The 20,950-nt window shown below is 46.6% G+C and overlaps 1 protein-coding gene across 1 annotated transcript in view; it reads right to left on the bottom strand.

Annotated features, from left to right (window-relative positions):
* Nucleotides 1-16,212, bottom strand: part of LOC128343829 (zinc finger protein 721-like) — a 28,455-nt gene extending 12,243 nt beyond the window's left edge. The window contains 2 exon segments of the mRNA XM_053293266.1: nt 2,852-5,915; nt 16,110-16,212. Coding sequence (XP_053149241.1) covers nt 2,852-5,691 — 2,840 coding nt within the window. The 5' untranslated portion in view covers nt 5,692-5,915; nt 16,110-16,212.
* Nucleotides 16,213-20,950: the final 4,738 nt, after the last annotated feature.

A 20,950-nucleotide genomic window follows, 5' to 3' on the forward strand; every position in this document is an offset into this window, starting at 1 on the left:
TTGAAATGATCAGATTCAAATCAATTCTTTTCATTCCAGGCAGTAAATACAATCTGTTAAAATCAGGGCCGGATTATGACATGCTGAGCCAGGAGTCTCTAAGCTTAGCAGGTCCTGTAGGATTGCCAAATACATATATTCTTCACACACACTTAACATAAAGGACAATGGAACTAGAAACTAGAAAGAATATTACAGTTTTATTTTTACTTGGCAAAGATGCAGCAAAAAACTAATCGTCTAACAAAAAATATCTTGCAAATTGCCCATTTGCATTAGAAATACCTTCAAATGAGAAAACATTATGTAAAACTTCAAATTTATCATTTTATGAATACGAATACGACAAATGTTTATATACTGCTTTTCAACAAAAGTCCCCAAAGTGGTTTACAAAGATATTATTAAATAAATAAAATGCCTCCCTGCCCCGCAAAGGGCTCACAATCTTAAAAAGAAACATAAGATAGACCCCAGCAACAGCCGCTGCTGGAGGGATACTGTGCTGGGAATGGATAGGGCCAGGTGCTCTCCCCCTGCTAAATAAAAAGAATCACCGCTTTTAAAAGGTGCCTTTTTGCTCTTTTAACAGGGGTTTTGTATTCAGAGGCCCCTCATAAAGTGAGGCCCTAAGCAACAGCTTACCTATCTTGTGCCTAAATCTGGTACATGTTAAAACATAAGCTCAGGATCAAAGTTATTTCAGTATTTGGGGTTTTTGCATTGACACAGGATGCAGTGGAATGTAACGTTTGCACGGTTATGCTAGAGCAGTGATGCACGTGTGCAAAAATGGTGCATATGGAGTTGTGTGACACATGCAGCTATTTTATAGAATGGCCACACTGTTGTGCAACTCTGCAGTTTTTGCACTTGTGCAACAGTGCTTTATTACAAATAACCGTCTTGCCTACTTTAACTGGTGCAGCAGGGAAATGCTCAACTAACAAGCAGAAGGTTGCCAGTTCGAATCCCCGCTGGTACTGTATCGGGCAGCAGCAATATAGGAAGATGCTGAAAGGCATCATCTCATACTCTGCGGGAGGAGGCAATGGTAAATCCTTCCTGTATTAAGAAAAACACAGGGCTCCGTGGGTGCCAGGAGTCAAAATCAACTTGACAGCACGCTTTACTTAGTTTTACTGCCTTGAATGAAGGTAGTTATCCCCAGGCTTCCATGTAGTGTATAACATTGTGTGGTATACTTTGGCTTGGTTGGCAGGAGAAGCCCAGTAAACTGAGTGGGGACCTCATCGAGTCCTTTGGGGTGGGGGCGATCAGCACCTCTGGAAAGTACTAGGGAGTAACCTTGAAGGGGCTTCTCCCCCTCTCTGCCTCCCTTGAGCTCCAGTTCAGACAGTGAAGAGGACCCTGGCTGATTTCTCTCTTTGACTCTCCCTCTCACTAGTGGCACTTCGAATCATCTGCTTTTCAGCTGGTTCTTTTCAGTTTTTAGCCTACTTTCCAGTAGGCTTATGAGATCACCCGACATTTTGTGTTTGTGTGTCCATTCGTGTGCCCCCCCCCCATCAACTTCACAACGCCTGGACCAATATGAACCCAATCAGGTACAGTTATAGGGACACCTCAGTGATGTAGCTTGTGATGATGTCATCCACCCCAAATCCAAGGTGGTGGATGCATAAACTTTTGAAGTGCAAGTGGGCTAACTTGTGAACCACCTAACTGATTTGAACCAAATTTGTTAGAGCTGTAGGTACACATAGAGATGCCCAAATGGTGTGGAGTGTGATGATGTCATCCACTCCAAGATGGCAGCTGTGTGAACATCTGAGGCACAAGTGGGCTAATCTGTGGACTGCCTAACCCATTTGAATCAAATTGGATACAATTGCAGTAAGTGACACACACAGACACCTCAATGGCATAGTTTGTGATGATGTCATCCACACTGACATGTAAATTAGTTTGCATCAGAAACTTATCTTTCTTTCCTGTGCTCTGCTTTTCCTTGATATTGTTCTATCAGTAATGCAACCAAGCTAAGAAACAAAAGACTATACCCAACTCTGCAACTAGGGCATTGCAAAAGTCTCTGTCTGTAAACTCTTAAAGTTTTCTTACATCTATGTTCTTTGCAACTGGGTAACCACGATTTTTAAAGTGTGCCACCCCAATATCAACTGAGGGTGCTTTCTGAAGTATTCTTGCAACTGCTGAGTGTTTCTTTTTGATTGATTGAGTGCCGTCAAGTCGGTGTCAACTCTTAGCGACCACATAGATAGATTCTCTCCAGGATGATCTGTCTTCAACTTGGCCTTTAAGGTCTCTCAGTGGTGCATTCATTGCTGTTGTAATCGAGTCCATGAACATTGCTGCTGGTCGTCTTCTTCTCTTTTCTTCAGCTTTTCCCAGCATTATGGACTTCTCAAGGGAGCTGGATCTTCGCATAATGTATCCAAAGTATGATAGTTTGAGCCTGGTCATTTGTGCCTCCAGTGAAAATTCTGGATTGATTTGTTCTATGATCCATTTGTTTGTTTTCCTGGCTGTCCATGATATCCTTAAAAGTCTTCTCCAGCACCAAAGTTCAAAAGCGTCATTACTTATCTATCTTGCTTATTCAAAGTCCAGCTTTTGCATCCATAGAGTGTCACGGCAAAAACTACTGTCCAAACAATTCTAATCTTTGTAGGTGTAGACACGTCACGTGCAAGAGCACCATTAACCTCGGCTAAAAGCCAGGGTTATTAGGGGGGTTAGTGGGGGGGGGGAGAGGAGGGGAGGGATCCGAGAGGATCCCACTGCTTCTCACGACCAGCCTAACCCTGCTTGGGGCAGCCAGGAAGGTTTAGGCTGGTCATGAGAAAAGCCTCATAGTTTCTCTCACTTGTGGAATTTTTGATGTGAAATGAGGCTTCTCCTGTCGGCAAAACCCGTTCCACACTCCTGACATTGATATGACTTCTTCTGTATGTGAATTCTGTAACGCGTAGTAAGGCTATCTTTCCGACTGAAGCTCCTCTCACACTTCAGACATTTAAATGGTTCTTATCTTGTGTGGATTCTTTGATGTGTAATAAGTTTAGACCTCTGAGTGAAGCTTTTTCCACACTCCTGGCATTTAAATGGTTTCTCTTCTGTGTGGATTCTACTATGGACAGAAAAGTTTGCACTATTTGTGAAGCTTTTTCCACATTCCATACATTTAAATGGTTTCTGTCCTGTATGGATTCTGTTATGGGTAGCAAGCTGTGTACTATCTCTGAAGCTTTTCCCACACTCTGTACATTTAAATGGTTTATCTCCTGTGTGTATTCTTTGGTGGGTACGAAGATGGTCATGACGACTGAAGCTCTTTCCACACACCTGGCATTTATGTGGTTTCTCACCTTTGTGGGTTTTCTGATGGGTAAAGAGGTGAGAATTGTGTCTGAAGCTTTTCCCACACTCTGAGCATTTATAAGGTTTCTCTCCTGTATGGATTCTTTCATGGTTTTTAAGGCCTGATCTATGGCTGAAACTTTTTCCACACTTCAGGCATGTATATGGTTTCTCCCCTGTGTGGATTCTGTTATGGCTGGAAAGTTGGGCATTGTGTATGAAACCCTTTCCACACTTCTGGCATGTATATAGTTTCTCTCCTTTGTGGATTTTTTGATGTTTGTTGAGGTTCGTTCGCCTACTGAAGCTCTTTCCACACTCCAAGCACTTAAATGGTTTCTCTCCTGTATGCACTCGTAGATGTTTAGTAAGATCTGAGCTGTCATGGAAGCTTTTTCCACACTCCAGGCATTGATATGGTTTCTCTCCTGTGTGGATTCTTTGATGGGAGGTAAGGGCTGAGCTCCGATTAAAGCTCTTTCCACACTCCTGGCAGTGAAATGGCTTCTCCCCTGTATGGATCCTTTGATGATTAGTGAGGTGTTCCCTATGACCAAAGCTTTTTCCACACTCCTGGCATTTATATGGTTTCTCTTCTCTGTGGATTTTCTGATGACTAGTAAGGGCTGAGTTGCTTATGAAGTTCTTCCCACATTCAAGGCAATTATATGGTTTCTCTCCTGTATGGATTCTGTGATGTTTTCTAAGGCTATCTTTCCAACTGAAGTTCTTACCACACTCCAGGCATTGAAATGGTTTCTCTCCTGTGTGAGTTATAATATGGGAAGAAAGGCATGTTTTATGCTTAAAGCATTTCCCACATTCCTCACATTTAAATAGTCTCTCTCCTTTGTGGATTTTTTCATGTGAATTGAGGTTTGACAACTGAGCGAAGCTCCTCCCACACTCCGAGCATTTAAATGGCTTCTCTCCTGTGTGGATTCTTTGATGGGTAACAAGCTGTGCACTACTTGTGAAGCTCTTCCCACACTCCATACATTTAAATGGTTTTTCTCCTGTGTGGATCTTATAATGGGAAGTAAGAGTAGACCTATGACAAAAGCTCTTTCCACACTCCTGGCATATAAATGGTTTCACCCCTGTGTGGGTTCTGTGATGTGAAGTAAGGATCCATTTCCTACTGAAGCTCTTCCCACATTCCATACATTTATAGGGTTTCTCTACTGTATGGATTCTAGTATGGGTAGCAAGGTGTAAACTACTTGTGAAGCTATTCCCACACTCTGTACATTTAAATGGTTTCTCTCTTGTGTGTATTCTTTGGTGGCTATGAAGATGGTCACTATGACTGAAGCGCTTTCCACACACCTGGCATTTATATGGTTTCTCCCCTGTGTGGATTCTTTGATGAGAAGTCAAGGCTGAGTGGTTGCTGAAGTTATTACTATCCTCCAGACATTTTAATGGTTTCTCCCTTGTGTGAATCCTTTCATGTTCCTTAAGGCTAGATTTAGCGAAAAAGCTCTTTCCACACTCCACACAGGCATGTGGCTTCTCCCCTGTATGGATTCTTTGATGTGAAGTAAGGGTTGAGCTCCGAGTGAAACTCTTCCCACACTCTGTGCATTTAAATGGTTTCTCCCCTGTGTGAATTCTTAGATGGGCAGTAAGACATGCACCATGCTTAAAGCTCTTTCCACACTCCAAGCATTTATATGGTCTTTCACCTGTGTGTGTTTTCTGGTGTTTAGTGAGGTTGGCTAGCTGACTGAAATTCTTTCCACACTCTGAGCATGTATACGGTTTCTCTCCTGTGTGAACCCTTTTATGGCAAATAAGATGTGCTTTAAAATGGAAGCTCTTTCCACATTCCAAGCATTTAAATGGCTTCTCCCCGGTGTGCATTCTTTGATGCCACACAAGGTTGGCCCTCTGTCTGAATCTTTTCCCACACTCCTGGCACTCTAAGCATTTCTCCCCTCTGTGGGTTCTCTGATGCACAGCAAGTGAATCTTTGGACGTGAATCTTTTCCCACACTCTAAACATTTGTACACTCTCTCCCCTTTGCATATGCTTGGATGTGTCTTAAGGCTTAAACTACTACTGACAGTCTTTCCCTGTACAGGATGCGTTTTCTGTCTCTTTCCGCTCCATTCTTCCGGTACGATTCGGATGAGGCGTATGACTGGGATGAGGCGGAACTCTGCACTCCTAGAAGCATCGGATTCATCCCTGCAAGTGTCCATTTGCTTTCTGTCCTCAATATTTGATCCATCTCCATGCCCAGCATTCTCCTCTTCCTCGGTACACTGATGGGAGAGCAGCTGTGAGCTCCGACTGAAGCTATTTCCATGCTCCAAAGATGTTTTTCTCTGCTCCTCCATTTTGGCCCTTCAGTGTGTACTGACACTTGCTTTACAACTGACTGGTTTCCCATTCATGGGTCTTTTCCTCCTTCGTTCCTTTTCTTTGGTGATCTTCTTGTTGGGCTGGAATTTCTTGGCAATCTCTTTGGCTCTCCTTCTGCCTCCCTAATCCCTCTTGAGTCTCTTTCTCCACTTCAGGGTGGTTCATTTCAATTGACAATCCACATAATCCTTCCCGCCAGCTGTTGGAATAGAGGGAGAATGCTGTTGATGCAGACTGTTGAGCTTGTTCTGCCCACTCCCAGAAGCCTCCCTGGTTGCAGCTGCATCTTCAGGCTTGGAGATTGCACTTTTGCTATGCACTCTTCCCCTCACCCTTCCAACACCCCCATATAGCCACAATCCAATTCCGCCAGCCGCCAGGGCTGCCCAGATTTGGTCGGAAATCAAGCTCTTGCCTCTTAGTGGGAAAGCAATGCAGCCAGCATTCCAACCAGTGAAGCTGAGGTAGCAAATCTGGGACTTACACCCGTTACCTCTAAGCTTCCCATCCCTAAAAAACCTCTTAACAAGGAGCCTCAAACCCTGTCGCTATATGCAGCAGTCAACGTAAAACAGTCAGAGGACAAATCCCCAATTGGGACTTGAGCACCCTACAAGAAGGGGACTCGGAAACTGAAGCTTTGCAGAAAATAGTCAAAGCAGATGGAAAAGATGAAGCTGAGCACCTCTCTGTCACTCTCATGGCACTGAGAGGTTCTAATGCAATACACGGGTATAGCCCACATGAAGTTATGACTGGACGCACCATGCGCACACCTGATTCATCGCAGCTAAAAGTCTGGAAGGGAGCCCTGCCTGTGCCAGAGGATGCAGTTCCTCCAGACAAAGTTCCCTCAGATAAAGCTGGAGCTGCCTTTTGCTTTTCTTGGTATCTATATTTGCCCGAATTTTTGTCAGTCAGATGTTATTTTTAGCCTTCATAATTAAGTTTTCTTTTAGGTTTGTAACAAGTTCTAAACACCCGTTGAGCATCTAGGCATGGGGGGTGACAGCAGTAAAGTCAAAGTTAGCTATGTTCCAGCAAATGGATCCAGAAAGAGATGGAGCGTCCAACTGGGAGACTACACCACCCCACAACGAGCTGGTTGCTTACTGCTGCTCCAGCAATGCCTGTGCCAGCCATAAGCAGAGGTGACCACCATGGAAGACCATTCCCCGCTCTCTAGGATCGACTTCGCTGTTGCTACGGGAACCCGGATGCCTGTGTGCTGGCTGTCGGTGACATCACCGCTCTGCCTGGCGGAGAAGATGAACTGTTCATGCCGCATCTCTAGAAGCCTGCCATTTTGCTCCAGTAAATGTGCCATTTTGTTCAGATGCTGCTAGCCAAGCAAGCACAACCACCTCAAGGAGTAGGCCTGGACTATTTGTTACTTAGCTGCCACTCCAGAAGACAGCCACAAGCCATTTTGTTTTTCCCCTTTTGGCAGCCCCTCATGAACAGCTTGTTGGACTATTTCCAAAACTGCCATGACAGTTGGAACCTTCTGCCACTAGAGCTCCCCGACCATGGACAATCAGTGTTACCTACCATTTTGTCTAGCTGACCAACCCCCATTTTCATCTATATATTTACATTACCTGTTTTTCCTGGCTGCATTGGCGATTTAGCTTTAGATTATTAGTAGCCAACCCCGCACAGATCATCTGTGCACTATTTGGGTCGGGGGCCCCCCATATCGGCATTTCCGGCTTTCTGGCTGGCCCGGCAGCTGGCGGGGCCATGGTCCCGTCCGCCGCCTGTTTTCTCCACCTGACTTGCCTCCAGCGTCCTCCTCCGCTTGGCCTCCACCACGCTCTTCAGGAGCCCACCACATCGCCACCGTGGCCAGCCCGAAACTGCCGCCGCCTCCCTACCGGAGCCAAGTGTGCTGCCTCCCTGCCCGTTCCCTCCTGCTGCCGCCTCCTGACTCCTTGGAGTGGCTGGGCCTGCTCCTGCCTCCTCAACGCCACCATTTCCCCCGGCAGCAGCCAACAGCCTCCTGCGAGCCTCTGCCACCCAGCCAATCAGGAGAGCCTCTGACGCCCAGCGAATCCGCATCCCCATGGGTACGAGGATTAATATAATAGATTGATTATTATCGATTAGTAGTTCATTGTTATGCCTGCATATTTTAACCCTATTTCTTAGCTTTAAAAATTGATTGCTTTGAGGTAACAAATATTGTTTAAAGTATAAGACTTACCACTTTTTGTTTGCTAGTTTTCATCCATGCCTGCATAGAATTTCTCTAAATATTAGTAATTATTAGAAGTGTTTTACTATTTGTTAGTTAACTCATATATTCCTTCAAACTCTGTTAGTAGATGGACCGCAATGTGATCTCCCAGTTTATGTTATACATGGGGACAAGTCACTTAGTTGGCCCCTAGATTTGGGCTGTCAGTAACACAAACTGCAAAAGAGATTAGCTTCACACCCCCTCCTTCTATGAGGGGGCCCCAGCTAAGCAGGCTTCAGAACTAGCTACTACAAGTGTCTGGCATTCAGCATCATTTCGGAATTGGAATGAAATCTAAACTCCCCTCATCCTCTGGCAAGAGAGATAACACCTGTTGCTAACGAAAAAATTAGGCCAGGAAGGGAAGTGACGTAATTTTGAAGAGGTGCCCATCAAAACTTTTGATAGAATTATTAGGAGAGTCAGTTCCAGCACAGGATACTCTTTTGACACACCTGCGTACTCTAGTTTTCATTACAATCAGCCTTGAACACAACAGGCGATTCACATACCTTATCACCCAGGAAGGGAAATCAGACACAATGCATTCCGAAAGAGCCTGCCTGGACTCCCCTATTCAGCAAAGCATCACAACAGCAAAGCGCCCTCAAGGCACCTTTTGAGATACAGTATAAGTATCAGGGATGTAGCTATAATTGAGCGAAAGGGTTCAAAGAACCCAGGCCCTCAGCTCCACCCATCCCTATTTTTTTCGTTATCTCACTCACTCTGAGGGCACACCAGAGAGAGGGGTGAACACAGGCCCCCTCTCCCCTAGCTATGCCCCTGATAAGTATCCATGACTCAGTGTGCTTCCTCCTGTATTATAACTGGGACTCCCAATGCGAAACATCTCAAGAGTTCCCTTGTGCCTCTCACTCGGGACCCCATCAGACTGCAACAAGAACTCCAGCAGACCACCTTGGTGTTCCCCTCTTCATTGGGGCTACCCGAGCTGATATCACTAGCTGCCTGGCCAATTCGCTGCCCTCACCCCAATGCTCAGCTTATTGTGCCTGGTTATAGATCAATCCCCTTGCCTATCTATCCAGCTGGCCTCACACTGGAACTTTCCTCGTGAGTAACCCCAATAACTCCTTCAACTCTCCTGCTTTGCACTTCAGCTCTCTGGATGGGCGCTAGTCTCCAGCTGCACAAGCCGAATCTTCCTGAGGACAGATGATATAGCCTCTTGCTCGGCTCCTTCAGGGCTCAATCTACCCCATTCTCTTATTTCTGAAACCTTGCCCCTCTATCGTAAAGTACCTCTCTCTAGCCCACCTGGGAATTTACACACAATCAGAAACTTTAAGCATAATGTACCAAGTAAGAGTCTGTTTTTTAAACACATTTGTATTGCTGTTACGTTAGGTCCACCTAGTAACTTAATCTATTGCTCTTTTAATTTCTCTGTCAATAAACTCCTTTTTGTTAATTAAAATCTCTCTCTCAAGCCAGTTTTCTTGAGTTCATACGCTTGCACAAATTAAGGCTGATTGGAACTGTCTCCCCTTTTGAGCTAAATTAAACACATTTGCCTGAACTGGGGGTGCCAATCAATCATCCCCGAGGCAGTTTCATCAACAATACTGTCAAGATGAGACTCTTTCAAGTAAGAGGTCAAACCTGCCAGGAACATATTTTAGCCCAATCAAAGCCTATTATCTCAAGTTTGAACATTAAACAGCACCAATACAGCTAAGACCTAACTTGCTAATAAACTATCTCCAAATACTGTGAACATCCAACAAAACCAGTTATGAAGATAGAAAGCCAGCAGGAGAGGGGGCACTTCCCAGTGTATTCCACATGTATGACTATTTGCTCCATGGGCAGAAGTCATGGGTGTGTGCTCGGTGCAAGGAGCTCCTGGCTCTCAGGGGACAAATTCGTTCCCTCAAGACCAAGGATGTGGATCTGGAGAAGCTCAGAGAGGCATGCAGACCAGACCTTCAGGGACGTGGTAGAGGCATCCCACTCCAAGGCTGATAGCTCCTCTGCTGTCAGACTAGATGGGCTTAGGGCCTGATCCAGCAGGGCTATTCTTATGTATGCAAGAATACAAAAGAGGTATATCCATGCAAATCCACACCAGCAGAAATATTTCAACACGCAACACAACACACTCCTGTCCCACACAGTCCAGAAGATCTGAGTGAGGACTGTGAAGCAAGGGACATGTGTTGTGCTTTTAGCTTTCCCCCTTACAAATGCACTATATGTCCAAGCTGGTTGGACATGTCCAAAACCCTCACTCACTCACTCACCCTTTCCTCAGTATTTTTTTTTTTTTGGCATCAGTCAGTATGATTGATGCAAAGAAAGATTGATGCCAAGAAAACAAGAAGGGAAGGAGAAGCTAGGTCTGCTAGGGCTGGGAATCTCCTAGGGTTGGATTGCTGGCTGGCTGGCAGTGTTTGTGTCTTTGCCAGAGGAGAAGCCTGAGAGGGGGATTCATTCATTTCAGGTGGGGGATCCAGCTTGTGGGAGGCCCCACATTCCTGAGCTGGGTCAATTTGGCTGCTGGTGTTGAATACAAGTCTCGGGACCAGAGGAGCTCTGCTAACAGATAATGAAGGAGTTTGCAGGAGGCAGAAAAAGCTGTGGGGAGACACACAAGGCAAGAATAAGGTGAGTACTACCCAACCTTTGTAATTTTCTTGGAGGACAAAACTAAAACCCATTAATTAGCTGACAACTGTACCCAGTACCTAGCTTCAAACCCCATATACTCTAAATATTATTATTATTATTATTATTATTATTATTATTATTATTATTATTATTAAAACTTTTATACCGCCCTTCCAAAAGGCTCAGGGCGGTTTACATTAAAACACCTTAAAATAGTCAATAAAATAGTCAAAATAAAAATAAAAATAGTCAATAAAACTAGTTATGAAGGTAGAATGCCAGCAGGGGAGGGGCTACTTCCTAGTGTATTACACAGAATGTTGCATGTATGACTATCTGCCTGAGGGGCAAAAGTTGTGGGTGTGCGCTTGGTGCAAAGAACTCTTAGGTCTCAGGGAACAAGTTCGTTCCCTTGAAGCCAAGGTGGCTGACCTGGAGAAGCTCAGGGAGGCAGAGAGGTGTATGGATAAGACCCTGAGGGATGTGGTAGAGGCATCCCACTCCCAGGTTGATGGTGCTTCTGCTGTCATGGAGAATGTGGGTCTCAGGGAAAGAGGACATTGGTCTGAGGAAGAGGGAAACACTCCCTTAGCAGGGACTCCTTCCTTGGGTGATGCACCCATATCCTTTCGCACAGAGGATACCCCTCCAGAGGGTGGGGGCCTCTTAGTAGTGGGTAATTCGATCATTAGGGGCATAGAGATATGGGACTGTGACCCGCGTGTAGGCCACATGGTTACTTGCCTGCCTGGTGTGAAGATTGCGGATATCACACTGCATCTAGGTAGGTTGTTGGGCAGTGTTGGGGAGGAGTCAGCTGTCGTGGTGCACGTTGGCACCAACGATGTTGGGAAATGAAGTTGGGAGGTCCTGGAAGCCAAATTTAGGCTGCTAGGTAGAATACTGAAGTCTAGGACCCCCAGGGTAGTGTTCACTGAAGTGCTACCTGTTTCACATGCAGGTATAGTGAGACAGGGGGAGCTGAGGGGTCTCAATGCATGGATGAGACGGTGGTCCCAGGAGGAGGTGTTTAGATTAGTTAGTCACTGGGATACGTTTTGGGGAAAGCAAAGCCTGTACAAAAGGGACGGGCTCCACTTGAGCCAAAATGGAACCAGACTGCTCGTGCAAAAAAATCAAGAAGGTCGCAGAGCAGCTTTTAAAATGATGCCTGGGGGATTGCTGGCAGGAAGAAGGTGGTATCTGCTTTGGCTGGCAAAATCCCCTAAGGTGTGAGGGTGAACATGTTTCGGATAAACCAGAAGGGGACAGAGTAGAGCCAGGAGTTGAGCAGAAGGAAACACAGAAAGAGATAGATTCCAATAAGCTAGAAAACCTAGGTGGACCAGAGTCCTACACAGAATCATGATGGGTAACATTACAAGGACTGAAAGGAAATGTGTTATTAGGGACATGCAATCGCCCTCCGGATCAAAGCCCTGAGAGTGACCTGGAGTTGGAGAAACAAATAAGAGAGATGTCAAGAGAGACAGGGCAGTAATAATGGGTGACTACCCACACACAGACTGGCTAAATTCACATTCAGGTAATGTCCAAATTCTAGTTGTGCTAAAAGACTGAGCCTTAGAAAAGTTAGTCAAATCACTCCAGAAAGTATGGAACTTATTTAAAACCACATTACTGGAAGCACAGTTGGAATATATACCAAGAAGGAGGAAAGGTACCACCAAGTTCAGGAAGATGCCAGTGTGGCTAACAAGTAGAGTAAGGGGAAGCTATAAAAGGGAAGAAGACTTCCTTCAGAAAATGGAAGTCCTGTCCAAATGAAGAGAATAGGAAGGAACAGAAACTCTGGCAAAAGAAATGCAAGGAGACAATAAGGGATGCAAAAAGAGACTGTGAGGAGCTAGCTAGAAGTGTCAAGGGGAATAACAAAAACTGCTTTAAATATATCAGTAGTAGAAAACCTGCCAGGGAGGCGGTTGGCCCCTTAAATGATGAGCGTGTGAAAGGGATTATTGAGGAGGATAAGGAGATTGCAGAGAAGCTGAATGAATTCTTTGCATCTGTCTTCACAGCGGAGGATACTAACCCTATACCCTCTCCAGAATTGAGTTTTTCAGGTTTAGCGGCTGAGGAACTGGGTGAATTTGAGGTGACAAAGGGAGATGTTCTAAACTGTCTTGAAAAGTGAAAAATTAACAAATCGCCAGGGCCAGATGGCATCCACTCTGAAGGAACTCAAATGTGAAATTGCCAAGCTCCTCGCAAAAATATATAACTTGTCCCTACAATCAGGCTCTGTACCAATGGACTGGAAAGTATCCAATGTGACTCCCATTTTCAAGAAGGGATCCAGGAGGGATCTGGGAAATTACAGGCCGGTCAGCTTAACTTTGGTGCCTGGTAAATTGATGGAAAGAATATTTAAGGACAAAATTGTTAAGCATATAGAACAGGCCTTGTTGAAGGAGAACCAGCATGGCTTCTGCAAGGGAAAGTCTTGCCTCACTAACCTTTTGGAGTTCTTTGAGAGTATCTGCAGGCATGTGGATAAAGGTGAACCGGTTGACATAGTATACTTGGACTTCCAAAAGGCTTTTGACAAAGTTCCCCACCAAAAGTTCTTGAGCAGGGGCGTAGCTATAATTGGGCGAACGGGTTCAAACAACCCGAGCCGTGCCCAATCAGGAGCCGCCATTTGCGGCCCTGACACGCCCCCCCCCGCGTCTGACGGGGGCGGTAGTTTTGCTCCCGAGCGGGGGCCACGCGGCCCCTTCGGGAGCTAAACAAAGGCTGGCGCTTTGTTCGCAACGTCAGCCAGGAGCAGCTCTTCCCTGCAAAGGCAGGGAAGAGTTGCTCCTGGCTGGCGCTGGGAACACAGCGCCAGCCTAACTAGCTCCTGCGTTCGCAACGCAGCCCAGAAGCGGCTCTTCCCTGCAGGGAAGAGCTGCTCCTGGGCTGTGCTGCGAATGTAGCACTAGCCTTTGTCTTACTGCCAAAGGGGCTGCACGGCCCCTTCAGCAGTTAAGCTGCTTCTCTCGCAAACGGAGCCTCAAGGCTCTATTCGGGAGCCAGACCACGCCCCCCGCGTCCGATGTCAGATGCGGGGGCATGGCTATCCCCTGCGTCTGACATCAGACGCAGGGGGCGGGGCTATCGGGGCACTCGCCGCAGCCGCACACGGGCCGCTGGCGGGCTAGCTACGCACCTGCTCTTGAGTAAACTTAGCAGTCATGGAATAGGAGACAGGTTCTTGTGTGGATTGGTAACTGGTTGAAGGACAGGAAACAGAGAGTAGGAATATATGGACAGTTTTCACAACGGAGGTGGGTAGGAAGTGGGGTCCCCCATGGATCAGTACTGGGACCAGTGCTCTTTAACTTGTTCATAAACGATCTAGAAGTCTGGGTGACCAGCAAAGTGGCCAAATTTGCAGATGACACTAAACTATTTTGGGTAGTGAAATCCACAATGGATTGTGAGGAACTTCCAAAAGATCTCTCCAAACTGGGGGACTAGGCAACAAAATTCTAATTTGAATTGAAATGTGCCCAGTTTAAGGGGGGTACAGATCGGCTCATGCCCGGTCCAGTTCTAATCTGGTTCGGATTCGAACAGGGCAAAACAGTTTTGTGCACATCCTTACTCTTCACTAACCGTGAAGTTCTGAACACAAGGCTTTGCTTTTGAGACAGTACTGAAATAGTGATGTGCAAGGATGGGTTCGCTGGGGGGGGGCAGTTTGTGATTCAGCACCGGGGGGGGGTGGCTCTTGAAAGGAGGGGAAAAATGCACGTACCCCTCCCATCGCTTTCCCCACGCCAGTGCTCCTTTTTTGAAAAGCATTTTGAAAAGCATTACCTCCCTGCCGCCCCTTCCCCCGTTCCTCAGCAAAAGGCTTCAGAATATTCGATTGCGCTTGCACACGGCACACAGGAGTTACGTGTGTGCGTCACGTGCATCAGGCATACGTGAGCAATCGCATATTCTGAAGCCTTTTGCCAAGGTACAAGGGGGAGGGGCGGCAGGGAGGTATGCTGCCGCCCCAAATGCTTTTCGAAAAAGGAGCATCGGCGGGGGGGGAGTGGCAGGAGGGGTAAGTGCACCCTCCCCCACCCTTAAAGAGCACCCCCTGCTATACTGGAACCCTATATTCCATTATATGGTATAATGTTACATTGTTGTTTCATTTTATAATTTAATTACAAACAATGCAATTCCTTTTTAAAATTTCGTTCGACATTCCATGATTGAGTCTCTGTGGTCACCAGAAGAGCAGCCTCCTGTTTGCCTGTGGCAGAGCATTTTTGAAAGACAACAGGCTGCTGCTCTTCTGGTGACCACAGAGACTCAATCCTGCAATTTTTTTTAAAAAAGGGATTACATTATTATTTTATGTTATAAATTAATTACAATGTAACATTATGCTACATTACTTGAATAATACAATACAAGGTTCCAGTATTGAAATTAGAAGTAAAAGTATCTCGTTATATCAGCACAGCTAAAAACTCAATAAAACCAAGGGGCAACTCGAAATTGTGCCATGCAAGGTAAAGCTTAGGAGTTTCTGGCAGATTTGTCTTCAGGGCAAGGGCACTGGCTACAAGGGGAGAGACCGAGCATGCTCTCTTCTTGCCCACTCTCCATTTTTGGGGGGGCAACATTTATATACCACTTTTCCTCCCAGGCGCTCAGAGCTGTGTACATGCTTATTTTAATCCTCACAACAACCCTGTGAGGCATTGTGAAGTAGGTTAGGCTGAGAGAGAAGTGACTGGACCAGAGTCACCCAGTGAGTTTCATTATTGAATGGGGATTAGAACTCCGGTCTTCCCAGTCCTAGTCCAACGTTCTAACCACTATGCTATGCTGGCTATGCACAGCACTTCACCGTTGCCTTTTGAGACACTCGTGCAGCCATTCCCTTTTTATGCCTCAGAGTTATTTCGGGGCAAAACAACACAAACAACATCTGAGTCTTTCCTGCAGAATTTAGATTTCCTTTCTTCGATAGTTTAAGAAAGTATTAGAATATCCTATAGGATTGGTGGGCAGAAAACAGAAAAGAGCTTCCTCTGGCGATACTGAGCATGCTCACACGGGCACCGGATAAGAAGCGGAGACAAATAGGAGGAACGCTTACTATACCGCCCCCGCCCCCGGTCCGTCCCGCGCTTCATTTGTTTCTAGCAGCCACAATGGCACCGCTGAGTTCTCGCTGCTTGCCCTGCACGAGGCGCACAACTTTCGGGCAGAGACCACCACTGGCCGGCTGCTCAACGTAACTTTCCTTGCAAGTGCTCCGCCGGCGGTCTGCTCGCTTCCTCCCTCCCCCTTCCTCCTCCTTTCCCGCCTCCATCTCGCAGCCCCGCCACTTCCACCCAGAGGCATCGCAGCTTCTTTGGGGAAGGGGTGTGTGTGTGTGTGTTGTGGTGGGGAGCTCTGCAAACTCTCCTCGGCCCCGGAAAAACACAGTCGCCCCTCCCTGCCTGCCGCCCCTGCCTTCTCGCAGCTTCTCCTCGTGCCCTGCTGACTGCCACCTCTTTTCACCTTTGCTTCCTTGCATCCTCCTCCTCCAGGGAAACTCCCGAAGGTCAGTTTCGAGAAAGATTCGAAGGGATGGGGGGAAAAGACCCGCAGCTTAGACTTCCGGTTCCCGCTTGAACAACACCGCCGTCCAATGCGGGGCAAAATCATAAAGGCGACAGAGCTGCAGGCGAATCATTAGCGCTGCCCCTACAGAGGGGCACACCTGCGCAGACATAGGGCGGGCTCAGCCAGAGCGCCATCATCTGTCAATCCCCGTCGTCACTGGCTGCATTCGGTGGGTCAGGATTAAGAGGGAATCGCTTGAATCTCCTTTCCCAACCTCACATTCCCTCCACTTCCCACGCTGCGTTGCCATGGGGGGTGGGGGGGTGGAGAGCGGCCGCAGAAACAGAGAGAAGATCCGCCTGCCTGGGACCACAGCAGTCCCTTGTTTAACTCGGGGTTTTATTCTACGCTGACTTCTCAAGTCGCCCAAACCCTTGAGCCCTTTTCCAGACTTTTTCTAGTTGAAAAGCACTGCAGCGAACAAGATTGATTGATTGATTTTATTTGTATACCGCCCTTCCAGAATGGCTCTCTCCAATATAAAGGGAGAGAGGAGGCACTGACATATTGGAGGCTTTTTAAAAAAAATCCTATGTAATGTAGGAGGAGCTACCTGTTGGTACAGCGGGAAAGTAACTTGCCTAGGGGGCAAGAGATTGCCGGTTTGAATCTCCACTGGTATGTTTCCCAGACTATGAGAAACATCTCTATCGGGCAGCAGCGATACAGGAAGATACTGAAAGGCATCATCTCCTACTGCGTGGGAGATGGCAAGGGTAAACCCACCCCCCACCCCTGTATTCTGCCAAGAAAACCACAGGGCTCTGTGGTTGCCAGCAGTCGACACCGACTCGGCACAACTTTACCTTTATGTAATGTCACGGCTGTATACCCGTCTAAGCATGCTTTTGACTACTCAAGTAGTTGGTCGAGAAACAACCATATAAAATCCTCAGTATACAATGAGCCGACAAGAAAAACAGAAGCAGCAATCGATCTTCAAAACCAAAAGAAGCAGCTGAGAAGCAGATGACCCAAAGCACCACGAGGGAGAGGGAGAGTCAGAGAGAGAAATCAGTCAGAGGGTCCCCTTCAGTGTCTGGGCTGCAGCTCCAGTCTCAAGGGATGCAGAGAGGGCAGGGAGGCCCTTCAAGGGGAACTCCCTCCTCGGTGCTCCCCAGGGGTGCTGATCTCCCCCAAGCACTTGACGAGGTCCTCCCTCAATTTTCCACACCTCCCCTGCCAACTACTCCAAAGTGCCTTTCTTCTCCCCCAGCAAAATTTAAGTGAGGAGTTGCTCTCAAGCTTCTCAGGTAGTGTGATCCGTGTCCCTTATCAGGGTTTTCTATCAAACAAAGAGCTGCCCAGAGATGTCACATGCAGTGTACCCTCTAATCTTTTCCATCTCTGTGCGGAATGAGTTTTGTTCTGGGTGGAAGTATCAAGGTCAATTCCTCAGGAACCACAAACTCCAGAATCTCTGAGCAACACACACAAGAGGTGAGATTGTTCTCTCTAAAAGATGACTTTATTAGTCTACAGGAACCAAGGTGGGAAGGGGAGCAGTTAGGCATTAGGAAAATAAAGCAAAAGTCATTTCTAACTCCTAACACATCTATATATTTGGCTGCCGAGAGGCAGGGGGCAGAAGTGACAGGCTGGTGAATGGCTGCTGGTGGGGGAGAAGCGGAGAGAAGCAGCGGCCGCTTTGCCAGGGGAGGACGAAATGGGGCTGAAGGGAGGGACACAAACTGGGGCTGAAAATGGGGCATTAAAAGAAGATGAGGGAGACAGGGAGAACTAGGGGCACAGATGCTCTGCACCAGTTCAGCTGCTAGTATATTGCTCTAAGGTGTACCTGTCGCTAATCCCATGTGTGGCAGCTCTCAGGACGAGTTCATGAGCGAACTGCAGGGAGGGGGAGAGAAATGGCCCGGGGGGTGGTTGAAAATGGCAGCAATGGTGGCGGTGGGAGGGGGGAGAAGGTGGTGGGTAGGGGAGGGAAAAGGTGGCAGGGGGAAGAAAATTGTGGTGGCGGGTAGACCAGGGAGAAAATGGCAGCAGGGTGTGGAGAAGAATGCTCGTTAGTCAAGCATTTCAATACATCAGTAGCATGTAAGAAATTCCACAGGGCTCTTATCACAAGATCCCAATGTTTCCAATTCTGGAAAGCCACCTCTTAGCTCAAACCAGAAAACCCTGTGTTCAAAGTCACACCTTTTAGACATATAACTTACGCTGTTCTACAGGTCCCTAGTGAGCAAGCCCCCAGATTCTTAGCTTTAGAACTCTTGAAGTACTTGGCTGGGGGGTGGGATTTTCCATGAGTCTGCTGCTTCTTCTTCCTCTTTCTCTCAGGATTTGTGGGTTTTAAGCAGGCCTTGGGAATTGGAGTAAGGCTTGCTCCACAGTTCTCACAGACAAGAGCTTTCCCCTCAGGAGCTGATAGTCTGAGCTCTTCTGACCTGGTCTCTCTCCATTTCTTCTAATACAGTTGTGCCATGTTTTAATGACTCTTACTGACATCTGTCACTTTTTCTTTCCCCGCTGTCTAAAAACCAGTGCATTTCAACATTTACGGGCCTTCTCCATTGCTGCCCCGAGGCTTTGGAACACACTTCCTGCTGAAATAAGAGCCTCCCCATCTCTTACAACTTTAAAAAGGGCAATCAAGACACATTTGTTCACCCAGGCTTTTAATTAGATACTGTTTTAATTGTGTTTTAATTGTTATTTAATGGTTTTAACTTTTTAAATGTTAATTGTTGAAATGTTTTAATCTTTTATCGCCTGTTTTTATTGTGTTGTAAACCGCCCAGATGTGGGACCTTTATTTACTCTAAGTCCTTTTAGCACTGCACCACCAACAACAAAGTAGCCCTAGGAAAACGGAAACAGACATCAGCTGGTTTTACTCACTCAAGGATCCATGTTTATTATAGCCAATTAAACAGCAAGCTAGCTTCTAACTCATACACACACACACACACACACACACTCACCTAGCCCCACTCCAAAGGTGATCAGTCTTTGAAAGGGGTGTTGGAAGGAGCGTAGAGGCCTCACTTGGGATGTTAGTGCTTCTCAGGGGTCTTCTGGTTTCCTGCCTGACTTATAAAGGGAAGTTTCCAGTCCAGTTCCGGTTGGTACATTTGCAGTCCACTTTCATCTCTGTGATTACAAGACGTACTCATCCTGTTTCGTTCAGCTCTTTCTCCTTACAACGTCACTGGCAGCCCCCCCCCCCCCGGTTCTCACCGATTCTTCAGGCCTTTGGCGTCTTTCCAAACATTGTCTGTGTTAGAAAGGGAGTGGGGGCTAGGGGCACTCTTCATGTTGCTCACTCATGCGTTCCTCCATACATACCGTTCGTAAGTACTACCTAAGCATTCCAATTTGTCAAGATCACATGGCTCATTGGGTTACAGAAGTGAGCTAGTACAAATTGATACATTGTTTAAGAGCTTGCGGTTCAGCCAGTTATTACAATATTGAACACTAATATATTGTTTCTTGTTTCTACATTTTATAACTTGCAAGTTAGCCAAGTACTTTATGCATCACTACTATCACAAGGCTAGCATAATTCTACACAGAGAACTTGCGTTTTGAGCTGTATAAAAGTGTGTTAGATAGATAGAAGCCATCCAGCAAGGGCACAGCCTCCATATTCCCTGTCCCCAAAGGGCTCATAATCGAAAAGGAAACTTAAGATAGACAACAGCAACAGTCCCTGGAGGGGTACTGTGCTGAGGGTGGCTAGGGCTCTTTGCTCTCCCTCTGCTAAAGAAAAAGAACCACCACTTTGAAAAGGTGCCTCTTTGCCCAGTTAGCAGGGACAAAGGAAAGTATCCTTGACTTAGAATACTCTCCTGAGTAAAGTATGCACTACAACCAAAGCTCTTTCCAGATTCCTAGTTTCTCCCTTCTGTGAATTTATTGGTGTAAGGGCGGAGTTCCAACAGGAGATTCTCTTCCACACTCAAGGCATGTATATGGTTTCCTCTCACTGCTTTGTAGATTCTTTAATAAGAAGTAAGCTTGCAACTGAAGCTCCTGGTGTTAGGAACCATTTGGGCCTCCCAATGGCCTCCTCTCTCCTTTGGCCCACAAGTAAAACGGAATCATCTTTGGACTATGGCTAGGAGCTCCAACAGGGCCTTCCAGGAAGTAGGTGAGCTGGAGAAAGGCTACTAAGGACACTGCTGAGGACACCTTCCTGAATGCTTGTATTGCTTCTGGGCCACCTGGCTTATCTCTTTGAAATGTGTATTGCCCTATTGAGAGGCTTACCACTTTTAAACCTTGCTGGCTTCCCTAGTGGAATTAGCATTAGAGAAATTTACCTACATCCAAAGACATGCCAGAGACGAAACCAAGAGGAACATTGCAACTTTTGCTCCTCCAGCCTGATGTGCAAGAGAACAACACCAGATATGTAAATTCGAGACATAATGCATGTCTTCTTGGAAAGAAAGGCAGGACATGTGCTGATGGATGACTTTTGAAATTCTGGACATGGTCTTGTCCCAAGATAGCCATAGAGAATATGAGGAATGAGACAGACTGAAATCACCACCTGATCAAAAGAGAGCTGCACACCACCACCTAGAAAGGGATTTTCACCCTAGTTTATAAGCCTTGCTGCTCCCTTAAATACAGATGAATGAATGACCACATGGAGAAAAACCCCATTGAAAAGAGGAGGCTGCTGGCATTCAAAAAGGTACGCCCACTGGGCACTGGATCCAAGGGAAGTGCTTCTGGCCACAGCCTAGCCACACAACCGCTGCCAC

The sequence above is a fragment of the Hemicordylus capensis genome, chromosome 2 (genome assembly GCF_027244095.1).
Source record: "Hemicordylus capensis ecotype Gifberg chromosome 2, rHemCap1.1.pri, whole genome shotgun sequence".
NCBI classification, from domain to species: domain Eukaryota; kingdom Metazoa; phylum Chordata; class Lepidosauria; order Squamata; family Cordylidae; genus Hemicordylus; species Hemicordylus capensis.